General features: G+C 39.1%; 1 protein-coding gene across 1 annotated transcript in view; it reads left to right on the top strand.

Annotated features, from left to right (window-relative positions):
• The window catches only part of INTS8 (integrator complex subunit 8), a 47,445-nt gene that overhangs the window by 6,783 nt on the left and 25,401 nt on the right, over positions 1 to 15,261 (top strand). The window contains exons 5-15 of the mRNA XM_006273945.4: positions 1,242 to 1,293; positions 3,067 to 3,249; positions 3,790 to 3,897; positions 7,017 to 7,172; positions 7,728 to 7,828; positions 8,428 to 8,569; positions 9,632 to 9,702; positions 10,703 to 10,878; positions 11,823 to 11,956; positions 13,469 to 13,579; positions 14,998 to 15,199. Of these exons, the coding sequence (XP_006274007.1) occupies positions 1,242 to 1,293; positions 3,067 to 3,249; positions 3,790 to 3,897; positions 7,017 to 7,172; positions 7,728 to 7,828; positions 8,428 to 8,569; positions 9,632 to 9,702; positions 10,703 to 10,878; positions 11,823 to 11,956; positions 13,469 to 13,579; positions 14,998 to 15,199 (1,436 nt within the window). The remainder of the gene's footprint in view (positions 1 to 1,241; positions 1,294 to 3,066; positions 3,250 to 3,789; positions 3,898 to 7,016; positions 7,173 to 7,727; positions 7,829 to 8,427; positions 8,570 to 9,631; positions 9,703 to 10,702; positions 10,879 to 11,822; positions 11,957 to 13,468; positions 13,580 to 14,997; positions 15,200 to 15,261) is intronic.

Genomic DNA, 15,261 nt, shown 5'->3' with positions numbered 1-15,261 from the left:
GTTTTCCAAGTCCTGGATTTATCCCAAGTTGGATAAATGTGTTGAGTTATGCTGTTCCAGCCTCTATGACTGAACTATGGGATCCCTCCTCTGCCAGGGTGAAATTCTTTTAAAATGTATTTTGTACAATACTTCATTGTACAGTGTTTTATAGTTTAAGTATCAGAATCCAAGTTGCTTTGAGCAAGCTGTTGTTTTGTTTGTTAAACTACCTCCTGTAAATCCCTGTGCATGTGTTCCTGAAATATTTTGTCAGATATATTAACAGTATTAGACTTCCAACATTTTTCCCTGGTTGTTAAAAGAGTTTCCTAAGTTAATTCTTAAGGAAGATGGGTAAGTCTCTGGAGCTATTGCTCTTATCTGACTAGATGGGCCCTAAGTTTCTGAATGGAAAAACAAACTGTTAATATACCCGTGATTCTAAAATTACCAGAAATAATCAGAAATAATTGGGCTTTTAATGAATCATGAAGAGGTGACATTTAATTTCTTCAGGGTTTGGTTTGTAACAGGACATTTACAATTGATAAAAATATTTTATAGGAGTATATATAGATTTTTGACTTCTGAATTTCCACTTATTAGGGCCTATTCTTAACCTGATCTCTCTCTCTCTCTCTCTCTCCTCTCATATTGTACTAAAGAGAATATTACACTTAAGTGAATCTGTGAAATTATTCTTGTTAGGAATCCATCTTACCATAACTAAGGTCCTGGCCCTTGACAGATGTGCTATTTGGAGCTTTCTGTATTCTTTTGCAATATTCCAGAAGCAAACAGACTAGCCATTTCTGAAGCAATTCAGCTGTGTATAAGTGCCTCAGAAATGATCCTCAAAAATGAAGAACATCTCTTAAACACTTCCTGAAGCAGAGAGCTGCTTCAGCAGAGTGTGGCATGGGGTTGTTTGGTCTTCCAGAATCCCACGGTGCTTTACTGTGTTCTCCCCATGGGTTGCCAGAGGATTGAGCACAACCTACTATTATTCCCCTTGGCTTGAGAACACCACTGCTGCATGTTGTTGCAACAATTTTTGAAGCACAATGGTAGGGGAGCATGGAGGCTGGCCGTAAGGCTGTATGTCACTTGAGTACTTCAAGTGTATGTCAGTCCAGGACTGCTGAATGTTTTGCCACAGGGGTAGAATTCAGTGCCTATGCACTGTCTTACTGACTGGGGCCAGAACTTATTACTTTACCATCAGGATTTTGACTTGCCATCTCAAAATTATTTTCTAGAATGACCCAGATACAACAGGAAAAGGAACTAACAGAAAATATTTTGAAAGTGGTGAGTGTTTATCTTTTAATTTTTGTTTAGATTTTGGATACAGATGTGAGTAGACTGAAGGATTTAACCCTCTGATATGCATTATAATAATATATATGCAGTGTGCTAACTTCACTTTTTTATTAAACATCACATGGTTAAAAGCACATTTGCTTTTGTCATTGTTTCCTCTTTTTGCTTTTATAATTTATATTGATATCTCTCTGCTTTGGGAATTGTAAGAAATTTGCATTGCATAATAGAAACACATTTTTGTCAGTGTATTTTTGGTATCATACAGATTGAGTAGACCTCTGGACAATAAACTATTGGAAGAGGGAAATTACATTCTTATATACAAGACAGAAAACTTTGCATTAATTTGTTGAACTTCTTCCTGTAATTGTTTCCACTATTTCCTTCAAGGGTGCAAAATTCATGTAAAACTTCTATAAACTTTCTTAGAATTTGGGAGAAAAACAAATGTTGTAATTTTTAAAATTCAAATGGGAAAGGTTTTCTAGATAAAATATTTTATCTAGGTGATAATAGTCCAGTCACATTAATAACTTGTTAATGAACTGGAAACTAAAGTTGTAGGACTAAAACCAGGAAGTGAAACTAACATAAAATAAATGGGTAAGTTTTTTTTTTTTCCCCACTGTGCTTGTTGAATAACATGCGGGCCGGGAGCGGTCCCAGGTTCTCGGGGGCACACGGCGGGCTGTGGCCAGCAGCCCTGGCACACAGGTCGGGGAATGCAGGCCAGCAGACTAGAATTGGGCACGGACACTTAGCGGTTGATTAAAGATTATTTTACTTACACCGAAGATGGTCGCGGTGCAGGCAGGAAAACCTGCTTGAGTTGCGGTTACAGACAGAAAAGAAGAGAGGCGGACAAGAGTTCCTTCCACGCGAACCTCTAGCCCAATCCGGTTGAAGGCTCTAAACACGCGAGCCTGTCGTGTCAACCGAAGAAAACAACTCGGAGAAAAGAGCTCTGGATTCACTCACACGAAGTTTGCTAGGCTCCGTGGAACTTGTGTGCAGGGAAGGGGTTCGTCGAGGGATTGTTCGGCGATGGGGAGAGGCCAGAGGTTGATCAGACCCCTAGAGCCTTCTCAAGGTATACGCTGGGTCCGATAGGCTCTGCAGCGCTTAGAGATCTTCACGAGATGTGAAGTTCTCCTCCTCCAGATGGTTGTGGAGTCCTCCAACTTGGGCGGAAACCGCTCAAGCCTCTTATACGGCTAGCAAGCCAATCGCTAGCCGCCGCGTGGGAATAATTTAGAACTGGCCAATAGTGGGACACAAATTTGCATGCGAATGGCGGGAACTCCTTTGCACCGTGCATTTCTCTTTGCAACTAAGAAATGCACCCTGCAAAGAAAGCTCCAAGTGGCGGGAAATAATTTAGCAGTGCCGAAGCGCACACAAACAAAATCACACCCTTGGGTTGTGACAAATGACACCTAAAAATTTAATAGCATCTGTGTGAAAAAGTAAAGAACTACTCCTTTGTTCTGTGCACCAAAAAGTATCAGTGACGTAAATGAAAGTTTTGAATGCACAAGGAACGTGCATCAGAATCTACCTATTATTCAGCCTGGTATCTTTTGAGGCCTAAAGTTCACTCGGGCGTTGCAGAATGTAGCTGATGGTGATGATTTGTGATTACATTTTAAGAAGATAATACAAGTAAGGGATGTGTGCACTTCTAATAGGTAAGTTTAAAACCAATAGGAAAGTTTTTAAAATAGAGAATTATTTGTGTGTGTATTTGATCTATTGTAGTTGAAAGAGCAGGCTGCTGATTCCATCCTAGTGCTAGAAGCAGCACTTAAATTAAACAAAGATCTGTATGTCCACACTATAAGAACTCTGGATTTATTAGCCATGGAGCCTGCTATGGTGAATGGGGAAACCGAGAGTTCCACAGCTGGTTTGAAAATCAGTGCTGAAGAAATACAGTGCCAGGTATGTGGCATGTTTCAACCTATAACACTTCTACCATATTTTTTTCTTACAAAATATCACAAAAGTGTCATTTTGCTTCACGTTATTCTTCTGTTGGGGGTTTCTTTTGTCCCTTGTTTAATCCATACACAATTATTTCTTGGATTTCTTTTTAAATAAAACCCATTGAAACTTTTTTTTTTTTTACTACATGTACTGTTGCTCGTGGGTTCCTTCACAAACTCTGATTGCTCTTTTAAGAAAAGAAAAGGGCATCATTCTTGATACCAATATAGGAAATTATCAGTCTTACTAATGTTGCTACCAGACATGCGGAAAGTTTACATTCTCTGCTTCAAGAACTTGTAGTCTAGTGCTAGAGAAAACAAATGGGGGATGTAGAATTTTCCTACTACATAAATCAAGCAACTGGGAATAATTTAAAATACCTTTGTATATAACAATAAATATTCTAGTTTGTTAAATTGAAATTTATTTTATAAGAGTTCTAAATTTGTTTATAATGCCTATTATCTTGTTTTTAAATTATTATTATTTCAGGTCTGTTATGATTTGGGTGCAGTCTACTTCCAGCAGGGTTCTACAAATTCAACCATCTATGAAAATGCCAAGGAAAAATTTTTTAGAACCAAAGAATTGATTTCAAAGGTAAGTTTGGTTATACGCTGTGATCAACTATTACATATCTAGAAACTAAAACTTCTTGAAAGCCAGCACACCAAACATAATCTTTAGTTAGTTATTGTGGGCAGAGGACCCCTAAAACACAGCCATCACAATATTTAAACTCTGTTTTCAGCAGTGCTTCTCATTTTCTTAAAGCTAAGCAAATGGTCTCCCAGGATATAACTTATGTATAAAAGCCCTTCAGTATTCACTTGCTCAAAGACTATGAAAATGAGCACTATGTAAATACCTGCAGAGACTTTCCTCCCTATTCTCACTATAAATGCATACAATCATGTACTGGACTAAAGAATCGGTGGCATGTTGTTTGCCTGCTGATAGATGATTTTGACTGTCTACAGTGTCACACATAATTACCCAAGCTAGTTTTTTGAGAGAGAGGTGAGAAACAGACTATGTGCTTAGTACAGAAGAAACACTATGATTATGAGTCTGTACTGCTTTTGGCACCCATGGTATCATGACTTTCAGCATGGTTTTTATTGTGCCATGTAGACATACCCTAAGATTACTTTTCCAGATGTTGGTCATTTTCTGGGTGAACAGAAGATTAGACGTCTGTTAAATTCTGGTACTTTGTTCCCTGCTGCAGTAAGCTTCTGGATTTTTTAAACTCAAAAATCAAACAGTATATTTCTTTCGGGGGTGCTTCTTCAAAATGAGGATGTGTAAACCAAAAGAAAAGTCCAGATATTTTCTTCTAACAAGTCTGACTTCTCTATAAAATAGAGTAGTTTTGCTTGTTGATTTACTCTTCTTTAGGAAATAACCTCTATCTTGATGTGTGTGATTGCACATATTGAGTGAACCCTGAGTTTATGGGGGGAAATAGATGACCTGCAGAATGATCCGATTTAGCAATGAACAGTAATACAGTATAACCTCATAAATCTGGAATTATCAAAGATCTGCCCCGCCCTGCCCCGCCCGCTCCAGGATCAGCCACCACTTCCCCCTGCCCTCCCGAATGTAGAGGAGAAAGCTTGCGGTCGCCGCCTTTCACCACCCTGTGCCACTATTTCACATGCGGCGCTGCTCCAGGACTGGCTACCTTGATCCCTCTCCCCTGCTCCATGACCAGCTACTGCCCTGATTTCAGAAATCCAGCATTTTCATATTTCCAGCAAGTGCTTGGTCCTGAGCACGCTGGATTTATGAGGTTATACCAGGGGTTGTCAGCTATGGGGGTGGTACTTTGAAAGATCCCAGGGGGTACGCATGGGTGAGTGGGAACGGAGTGCTGCCATCCCACACCGCCACCTCTCAGGAACAGGACCGGTCAAAGAAGCTCCAATCAGCTGGCCAGACATGGGGGGAGAAATTTCCACGTGGCGGCCACTGCCATCTACCACCCCGCACCGCCGCTCTGTGTGGCCACCCCTCACCCCGGCTCCATGCCTGGCTCCTGCTACTCTTCTCCCCACCTCACCACCCCTGCTCCTTGACCAGCCACTGGGGGTACACTGCTCAAAAAAGGTTGAAAATCCCTGCGTTATACTGTACTGTAACTGTATTGTCCGGTGGGAGCTGCTTGCTGAGGATCTTTTCTCAATTCAAAATAATTCCTTGTTGTAAGCTCCAGTGAAGGTTTTAAAGTTTTGTTTTGTTTTGTTTTGTTTTGTTTTGTTTTGTTTTGTTTTACTGGCTTTGATTGGGATAAGTCCTGAGCTTTCCCAGTTCCCATTACATCTGTTAGTGGACTAAAATTATCCTCTTTGTCTGTCTGTCTGCAGCACCAAATATTCTGAGGATTGTTTGGTGTTTTGCATATTGTAGCTGAAAAGGTGACAGGGAATTCATAAGCAAATGTCCATCTTATATGAACCCTTCTGTTTTGTTTGGAGTGTTGAATTAATTCTTGAAAAAGATTGTAACATATCTTGGGAACAGAGTTTTAGATCTTTTTTTCAGTATGTTGCTGTATAAGTTCTTTATACTCACGTCATTTAATCCTACATTCTCCAAATGCCTGCCTGTCAAGCAAACATGTCTCTTCAAAAAGAAATAGGAATGGTTTTTTTGGTCATGTTAGGTGGGCCTAGTTAAAGTGACTCTGGCATGTTTGGCACTCATAGGGACATGAAACTATCACTGGAAGGACCTTCTGGGTCACTGAATCCAGTTCCTACTATGACAGATAACCTTTCATGTAATTTTTCTTTTCTTTCTCTTTTTTTTTTTATAGGAGAAACAGGTTGTTAAATAATAATTTTTTTAATTTGTTCAGCTACTATCTCTTGCCTGTTTTATTCAGAAGTCGTATTTAACATGGACAATGTATACATGAGATCTCCCTCTGGTAGTAACTTGGCTATGTAGCACATTCTGTATTGTGTTACTGACCCAATATGTTAGTCTATATACGTAAGGAGGAAAACAGGAAGAGGAACTATGTGAGACGAGACTTGGCTTTGTTACCTTTGTAGATATTGGAGTTCTTGCAGTTTTCATTTTTTTTTTAATTTTTAATGTATAAACATAGGGTGCCATTAATTTAGGATGTGAATTATGTATGAGTACAGTAATACAAGATACCCATTTTCTTAGTAAATGTTTATCAGTTGTTAATTTAAATTTGGCCCAAATTTTAATATGATAAGTTCAGTATTTCTTTGGGTCTTTTATTTATTTAATTTTTTTAAAGTTTCCATATGTACAATTGGGAGGCCAACCTTTTTGGCAGACATGCCACAAATTAGCCCCACGCCCTCCCTAAGTGCCTTTCTAAATCCCCTTTCCCTGCCTGATCTGCTGCTCTGCTTTCTGCTCCCCGCCTGATCTGCTGCTGTGCTGCCTGTCCTCTTGATCTGCCATGTGCTCATGCCATTTGTGGCACTGCTGCTGAAGGCTGGCCATCCCTTTTCCAAAAAACTCTTTTCTGCAAACATGAATGCAAATATGAAATAAAATGAAATCTACCTTCTGTTGTCTAAGCTTGGAGTAAAGTTTAAATGGATACAAATTTAACTGAATCTTTGAAGTTTTTCCTTTTCAGTGGTTATCAGTAGAAATGTGTTTGGCTCAACACTACTCAGGATTAAGACAAAGTTACTAAAACATGATGCACTTTTATTTTACAGATTGCTTCATCATCACTTCATTGCACCATAGATGAGAAGAGGTTAGCTGGGTACTGTCAAGCTTGTGGAGTTCTTACATCATCTTCTGATAATGCATTGCAGCAGTCAACTCCTTACAGTCAAATCCATAGCTGTATGAAATCTGGCAACTATCAGGTAGAATACTAGAAAATCACCTGGGAGTTCTATGAATGCACATTGAATAAGTTGAAATGGTGAATTCAGTTGTGGAGCTTTTTTGAGAATGAGTTGACTACTATGTGTAACCCTATTTTTTTTATTGATGTACGTTTATAGTAACATGTGTTGGCTTTGAATAATCCAAAAAAGCCCCAGCCAGTTGATGCCTAAGATTTGTTAGGGTAATAAATAAAACTACCACACAAGACTACTTATAATGGGGTGGTTTGCAAAAAAAGATGCATAGGTTTTCTTCTAGATCCTGTGGCTTACTTGGATGTAGAAAGAGTAACTTCAGTTCTGTGTGCTTTCATTTCTTGAGCTGTACAACATGTATGACTTCTTCCTTATTATCAGTTAGTTAAACCACAACTCTTTTGTAGTCTTTCTGAAGTCTTACATGGGTGTGAATTATTTGTACAAATGTTTGACTACTTAGTATGATCAATTCCATTAGGTAGACATTAGGTATGTAAAAATATGCATCTGCATATTTTTGAAACAATACTCTAATTGTGTGTTATATTCCAGGAGCTAGTGAAGATCTTCCTTGAAGATAACTTAACCCTCAGTTTACCTATTCAGTTCAGACACTCAGTGCTGAGAGAACTCTTCCAAAAAGCTCAACAAGGGTAAGACATTCTTACTTGAATGAAATATCATTGCTTTTTAGTTGCAGTGTATTAGTTATGTCTGAAGTCATTTGACATAATAGTTGGGAGAAAGGTCATGATTGATTTCTTTTAGACTGAATTTCTGTTGCAAAATCAACTCCGTGTACACATATCACTATGATCATACAGGACAGAATTCCTCATCCCTGTTACATTTTCATACATGAAAACATCAGTGGACAGGCAGAAGGGAATAGCTATTATAACAGCAGAATTGTCACACCTATTTTCTTCCCCCTGCTTTAATTGTAACTAGTCTGTAAAGGCCTTGTAAAAACTTTCCTCAAACCTGCAGCCAAGGTTGAAGCTAACTAGGCAAACCATTTAAAAACAGTGGCACTGGAGGAGATGTGGCACTTTTCAGGAATTTTGACAGCAGTCTTAATCTGACTGGGGTCCAGACTACTACTCGGAATACAAATATATAAAGCCAGTGCTATGTAGATACTCTTTGAGTGGAGTTGGAGAGTGCTATGCTTAAAATATCAGATGTCACCTGGAACCCTATCTTCATACGTCTCAAAGTTCTGTAATCTTTTCCTTTTTCATTTATGCAGGAATGATGCTCTGGATGAAATTTGTTTCAAAGTCTGTGCATGTAACACTGTTTGTGATGTAATGCAGGGTCGAATGATTGACATTCAGTTCAACCAGCTGTTCCTTAAACCCAACAAAGAAAAAATAGATTTTCTTCTTGAGGTAAGAAATGATTGTCTTCAGCCTGCAAACAACTGGTAACTAAAAAGTCTGCTTTGTTTAAGTGCATTATTATTTCTGCAAGAAACACCCTAAGATTTCTAAATTTAGAAAAAACTATTCTCACCTCTGTTTTTGAGCATTCTTTGTGCATTTGAGAGCACACTTTGTGTAGACAGTTTCACTTTTATCACATACAGAAGAGAAATTTAAAGTACATTACTTGAGACATAACATTGGAGCTTCTGATATTTCCAATAGGTGGCAGCATGTGTGTTTTTCCTTCAGTTAATTCATGGGGTATTTTTCTTCTTTTAAATTTTACAGAATTATCCTGGATAATAGGCGCAGAAAGAGCAGTTGCAGGAAGAGGGTATCCTGTCCTCCAAAGCCTCTTTGGTAGGCTCTGGGGAGAGAAGGAACAGACAGGGAAAACAGTTCAGATTTCTCCCACTGTCTTTTAATAGGGTGAAAACAGAAGTAGAGAGATGGCCGAGACTGGGTTTCTTTCCCTACTTTTCTGTAGGACTCAAACAGGAACAGCCAGGATATCTTTCCTCTGACAAATTGTTGTAGTGAGCTATGTAGAATATCCTCCAGATCCAGCTTGCCATTTGCTAAAGTGGATGAAGAGAACAAGAATTTGACTCTGTAGGGGTGGAGAAAAATTGTAGGAGTTGAGGGACCTGTCAGCTTCCCAATAGGGCCAGTGAAAGCTGAGGAGAAATATAACTGGAGATTACTCTCAACCTCTCCTTTTATCCTTAACAAGAAGCTGACCTTTCATCTCCTGAGCCAGTAGGGATTAATGAGGGTGCAAGGTGAAATAACCTCTATCATTTTATATGCTGGCTTAAATACTAGCTCTCATCTGCCGTGATATCAGTATTTACTGTATTTGGAGGGTGGCTATACTAGCTAGTTTTCTTCCCCCAGATGAGTGGAATTTGTATATAGTGTTCATTACTGCTGTGAACAAAACTTGTGGAAAATGTACAAAATGTGTAACCAGTTGAAAAAGGCATTCCTGTTGAAGCTTAATGATTTAATTCTTATTCTTCCTAGGTGTGTTCAAGGTCAATACATTTAGAACATGCTTCAGAATCTTCACAAAGAAAAATGGCAGCTTTTCTCAAGTAAGTACCTGGCATTAGACTACTTGGCCTTTACAATGCATAGCTTGTAAAACAGAATGTTTAACTCTTCATGAATTATCCAAGAGACTAGATCTTTTTCTTTTTTAATCCATCTCTTCCATACATCTCAAAATCATTTTTTCCCTCCTCTCTTCCCCCTTCCCATCCTTATTTTCTCGCTACTTTTTTCAAGTTCTGAGTCCCATCCTTTCTGGCCAAATAAACTTGGATGTGGTCCATTCCAGAAATCATGAATGTAGTTTTGCAATACCTACCAGAGTTATTACAGAGAAATGCCTAACACTGCTCCCTTGAAGGCTGTATAGGTTTTTTCCTTAGCCTGTTAAAACATTGCCTCAGCCAAAACAAAAGATGAATCAAATTCTCTATCAACTTATTGTGCAACTGCTGGGTCCGCCCAAGGGCTATGCATGTTAAATCCTATTAAAAAATTCAGAAATGCTCCATGCCTCTCCATCAAATATTAGCTCCCAAAAGAAACTGGGTTCTTGACCCAGAACAGCAGTTAGCAGGCACAGTACATTTCAAGGCAGGGATTCTTTGGATGTGGTGGAATTAACCAAGCTAATTTAAGTAGAAACTGGGGTTAATACATGTACTGTTAACACATTTGTGCTAGCTGAAGAACTGGGCAATCTACGTTCTATTCCTTTCTGTGCTACAAACCCTCCAAGAGAGATGTTGGATAAATATGTTGTGGTATTACTGCCTGGATTCCCCATCAGCTACAAATCTCAAGATGATGTTTGGGAGATAGATAGATTTATTAACATCTCTGCAGTGATTCAATGGCTCCATGGGAAGCTGCTGTAAATAAATGACCAAATTAGTACATTTTCCACAAAATTGAATCACTTTCAAATCTTTACCTGCAGGTAAAGCAAATATAGAAAGTTACTAAAAATGTCATATGCAAGCAGTAAAAATAAGAACTTTATGCTAGTTGTCCTGCTAATGGATATCTTTTAAACTTGCTCAGGAATTTGTGTTTGGGTTTGGAGGATCTTCAGCTTGTCTTTATGATTTCTTCTCATGAGCTCTTCATAACCCTCCTGAAAGATGATGAACGGAAGCTGCTCATTGACCAGATGAGGAAAAGGTCCCCTCGAATCAATCTGTGCACCAAACCTGTGACTTCATTTTATGATATCCCAGGTCAGTTTCATAGAATTCTAATAAAGGAGCACACAGTTGGAAGGGACCTCTTTGATCATAGAGTGCCTTCTTCTCTATCGCAGGCACTTTGTCATGTAGTTCCCTTTGTTAACTTGTTAAGCTCCATCTTAAAAGCAGTTAGGTTTTTTTATTTCTACTACTTTGGTTGGAATACTGTTGTAGAGCCACTTCTCTAATGATTAGGACCTTCTGATCTCCTGCATAAATATACTTCTGGCTGACTTGTCTTTGTAGCACTTTTGTGGTAGGTGGGTAGTCTGTGAGTTTAAATGTTTCTTCTCTTTCCCTGGTATTTGCTGTTGATAACTATATTAGAGGAGTAATTGCATCATACTGCTGTCAGTTTCTGTTTTGCTAAACATACCAATCTCTTCTGGTCCCTTGTGTGATAGGTTTGCCATTTCCCTCATCAGTCTCACCACTGTCTGGTGTATTGGCACTGATACTTTTCTATCTTTTCTAAAAGTAGCTCTCCTGGTATGTAATAGGATCATAGCAGCCTTTTTTACAGCTACTGTGGCCAGGTAGTGTAGCAAGAGTCACCTTCTCCTTAGGTGTTCTCAACTGATGACCTCCTAGTGAATAAAGTTTTATTGTTGTTTCCATGTGCGTGACGTTCAGTTTCATTCCAGGGTAGTACACACAGAACCTTTGGCTTGGGAGGGAAAAATGGGGAGCCCTGGCTTATGGGACATTGCAGGGAGCCATTTAATTTGAAGGGTGATAGGAAAGTGACATATGGAAAGGTGAAGAAGGGAAATAGAGAAAAATAAGGAGCCCCTGGCATGAACTAGGTGCTCGATTCACAGGAGAAACAAAACATGGGATCCCCAAGTGGATTATGTTCTTAAATTTTTTCTGTGTGCCAAAGGACTTGTATAACGAGTATATAAAACTGCAGACCTCCCCATCTTTCATGCTAGCATCAGCAAGTGTCAGTATTGGCCAGCTGGAACATCAGCTTATATTATCAATGGATCCTTGGAGGATTCGTCAGATTTTAATTGAGTTACATGGCATGACTTCGGAACGCCAGTTCTGGACAGTTTCTTGCAAGGTAATGTACTTCACAACAGCTGAGAGGACACAGTAAGCTCCTTTTATGGGGGTAATATAATTAGTAATTGGAGGAGGGGGGACTAGCTGTCATAATTACTGAGTTCTCAGTGTTGCTCTGCCACAAACCTGCAGTTTGATCTTGTGTAACTTGTTTGACTTCCATTTCCATCTTCCCTGTCTTCATGATGATGTTGGTAAGGCATATCTAAGAACTCATATTGTTAAAAAATTCTCTAAATTCAGAGAATTATTGCGTTCCCCCCCCCCCCCCCCCCCCCATTATGCTTGTTACTTGCCTCACTGAATTAGAATTTTTTTTCAGTATGTAACTGTCTGTAAGATGCAGTCTTTGGTGTTGGGAAAACCAGGTTCTCTGTTGTTGTTTTAAGCATGATGCCTAAAGAAATACCAATTTGTATGCTCTTGGTTTAAATTCCTGGAATTTACTAGTAGTAATTAGTAAAAGAATAGGGGCCATCTACTGGAATTAGCAGTATGTAGTTAACTTGTAGAACTTGTTACCAGACGGACACAGAGGCAGATAGTATAGCCTTATTCAAAAAAGGGGTTAGAGCAGTGGTTCTCAACCTTTTTAGACTTGAGGCACCTCTCATTGGACTCGAGGCACAGAGATATGATCCCCTCCGTACCTTGTGAATTGAGCACACCCATTTTCAAAAACTAATTTATAGATTACAGTGTTTACTTCCTTGTGGAGGGGCCTGGGAATAAAAATGAGGGCTCATCCAGGCAGGGACAAGCATGAGCCTGCAGTTATCTGCTTAATTTATCTGTTTATCTTGTGACACCTCACTTACATTCTTGTATCTCACAGCACCCTTCAAAAGATCTGGCAATACTCCGGGGTGCCCTGGCACCCTGGCTGAGAATCGCTGGGTTAAACAGCTTTATGGAGGTCAGGTCAATCGAGAGCTATTAAATAGAACAGTCATCAGGGGGTATCCTCTGATTTATCCCTAAACCAATTATGGTTGATGCCAGGGAGGGTATGACAGGGAATGGATTACATTAGACATGCTGTGTACGTATACTGTCCCTCCTAAAGCATCTAATTGCCACTGTGAGAGCCAGGGTACTTGGGTAGATGGGCAATTGGTCTAAGCCAGTATGACATTTTTATATTATATAAAGAGTTATCCTAAACTGTCAAACTAACCTGAAGAGTTAAGGGCGTTTGTCTTTTCTTTTGAGCTCTTAAATATTCTGTTGAAGCTTCATGTAGGGAATGTAGGGATTCCTTATAATTTTTCTCATGGTAACTACTACTAATGCATCTACTTGTATGTGAAGTCCCCTGCAAATTTATCTGTATAATGAGATTTTTCTGGATGCAAAGACTAATTTATTTTTTAAAAAAATCCCAAATGTGTATGTTGAGCTGGAACTTGGATGTGGCTTTCAGTAAGAATGTCACTAACATTTATAAGTGGCTTAATAGTTCCAGAAAGTCTTCCTGTTATGAATTATGTTTAACACATTTCTCTCTTAGTGGGAAGTACCAAATGTTTATGGCAACGTTATTTTAGGAATTAAGGACAATTTGACCAGAGATTTGGTCTACATCCTGATGGCAAAAGGGTTACACTGCAGTGCAATTAAGGTGAGCAAACCATATAGGCATTAATAAGTGCATGTTTTGATGGTTAAGGATAAAAATCATTGTCCCATAAGAACATCCTATTTTCTAGTAACAGCTGGTTGCAGTATACTTGTTAAGCTCTTCTTTAGTTGAATATTTTACTGTACAGCAATGTATTTGATCTAGTAAACACTGAAAATGGTGCTATGCTTGGGTGCAATAAGCCTGCAATTTATCCTTTTGTAACCCACAAGAGGAAACAGAATGCTATTTTAAAGGAATATAGCTATACTATTGTAGTAGGTTTCTGTGTAATTAGAGGCCTTTGTCATACAGGACACTTAGTACGTGTTAAATTTGTGCAGTATTAAAGTTTAGAAAATGTTCTGACCAATCACATGGTAATGTTTATTGCCATTTGTAACATGCACTGCTCACTGATTGTTGGTCCAAGCCCTGGGACCCTATGGGACTGTGGGCATCCAGCTTTCAACTTGATCCTGGAGGAACAGGGCAAGTGAAAGAACCAGGATCCTCCCTCCTGACCGTTGTGGCTGTCCTCGTCCCACCTGGACTAGAGGCTTAGTACAGTAGAGGGATCCCTGGTTGATGTCACATGAGAGTGAGGACCACAAATTGCTCATATTATCTCCACGAAGCAGCCCAACAACAGCTGAGCACATATTACTTAATACAGTCTGGAGATGCACCTCATGGGAAAAGTCGTAGCTTTGCTACAATACAAGTGCACTTAGCACACGTTCTACTGCTTGAACATGCAGTTGCTCTTGTGTTAAGTGCATTTAACAAGCTAAGAATAACATGAAACATAGTCCTGAGCAAGCCATTTAGTACTACTTTGTCTTCCTACCTCAATAATAAAATAAGAGCAATACTCAACTTACTGGAAAGTTGTAAGGAAGAGTAAATTCATTTATGTGAAGTCTTGCTTTAGACTTACCAAAATATATTAATGATTAATGCAGTAATGTACCTAAGTTTGTTTTATGCCATAGTGCTACAGCTAGCCAAGCCTTTGGCTGTCTGTTTTAACAAATGTGTATTAGATGAAAAAACTGTTCATTGCCTTAAAGCCCCTGGCTAATGAACCATAGGATTAAAGAGTTCTAGAATGTGCCTCAAATTTGTTTGTTTGTTTTTTCAGTATATCTTTCTATGTAAACTTTGTTTTGCTTGAACACTCCAGAGTTCTGGTAATTTACACTGTATCACATCAATCTGAAGCTTGTTGACAGTATTCAAAGATTATGTTAAGCAATGCCAAGGACCCGCAACTGGCATTACACGAGTGCCAAAGCTTGAATCACTAAGCAATATTTCAGCGCTCTTTTCATGTAAACTTCACATATATTTCTTCACATAAATATGACTAAGTGGAAGTAATGATGTGTTTCTCGGTTGCTATGTTTTTATTACAGGATTTTGTCCATGCAAAGCAGCTTTTTGCTGCTTGCCTGGAACTTGTGACAGAGTTTTCTCCAAAGCTGCGTCAGGTCATGCTGAATGAAATGCTGCTCTTGGACATTTACACTCATGAAGCAGGAGCAGGAGTTTCTGGAGAACGTCCTCCCTCTGATCTGATAAGCAGAGTCCGAGGATATTTGGAAATGAGAGTACCTGGTAAGAATATTGCTGATCAGTCTCTCAGGAGGGGGCTGGGGTGTGCTAAGGCATGCAGTAGA

The sequence above is a fragment of the Alligator mississippiensis genome, chromosome 3 (assembly GCF_030867095.1).
Source record: "Alligator mississippiensis isolate rAllMis1 chromosome 3, rAllMis1, whole genome shotgun sequence".
In the NCBI taxonomy this organism is placed as follows: Eukaryota; Metazoa; Chordata; order Crocodylia; family Alligatoridae; genus Alligator; species Alligator mississippiensis.
This window is presented reverse-complemented; position numbering and strand designations above follow the sequence as displayed.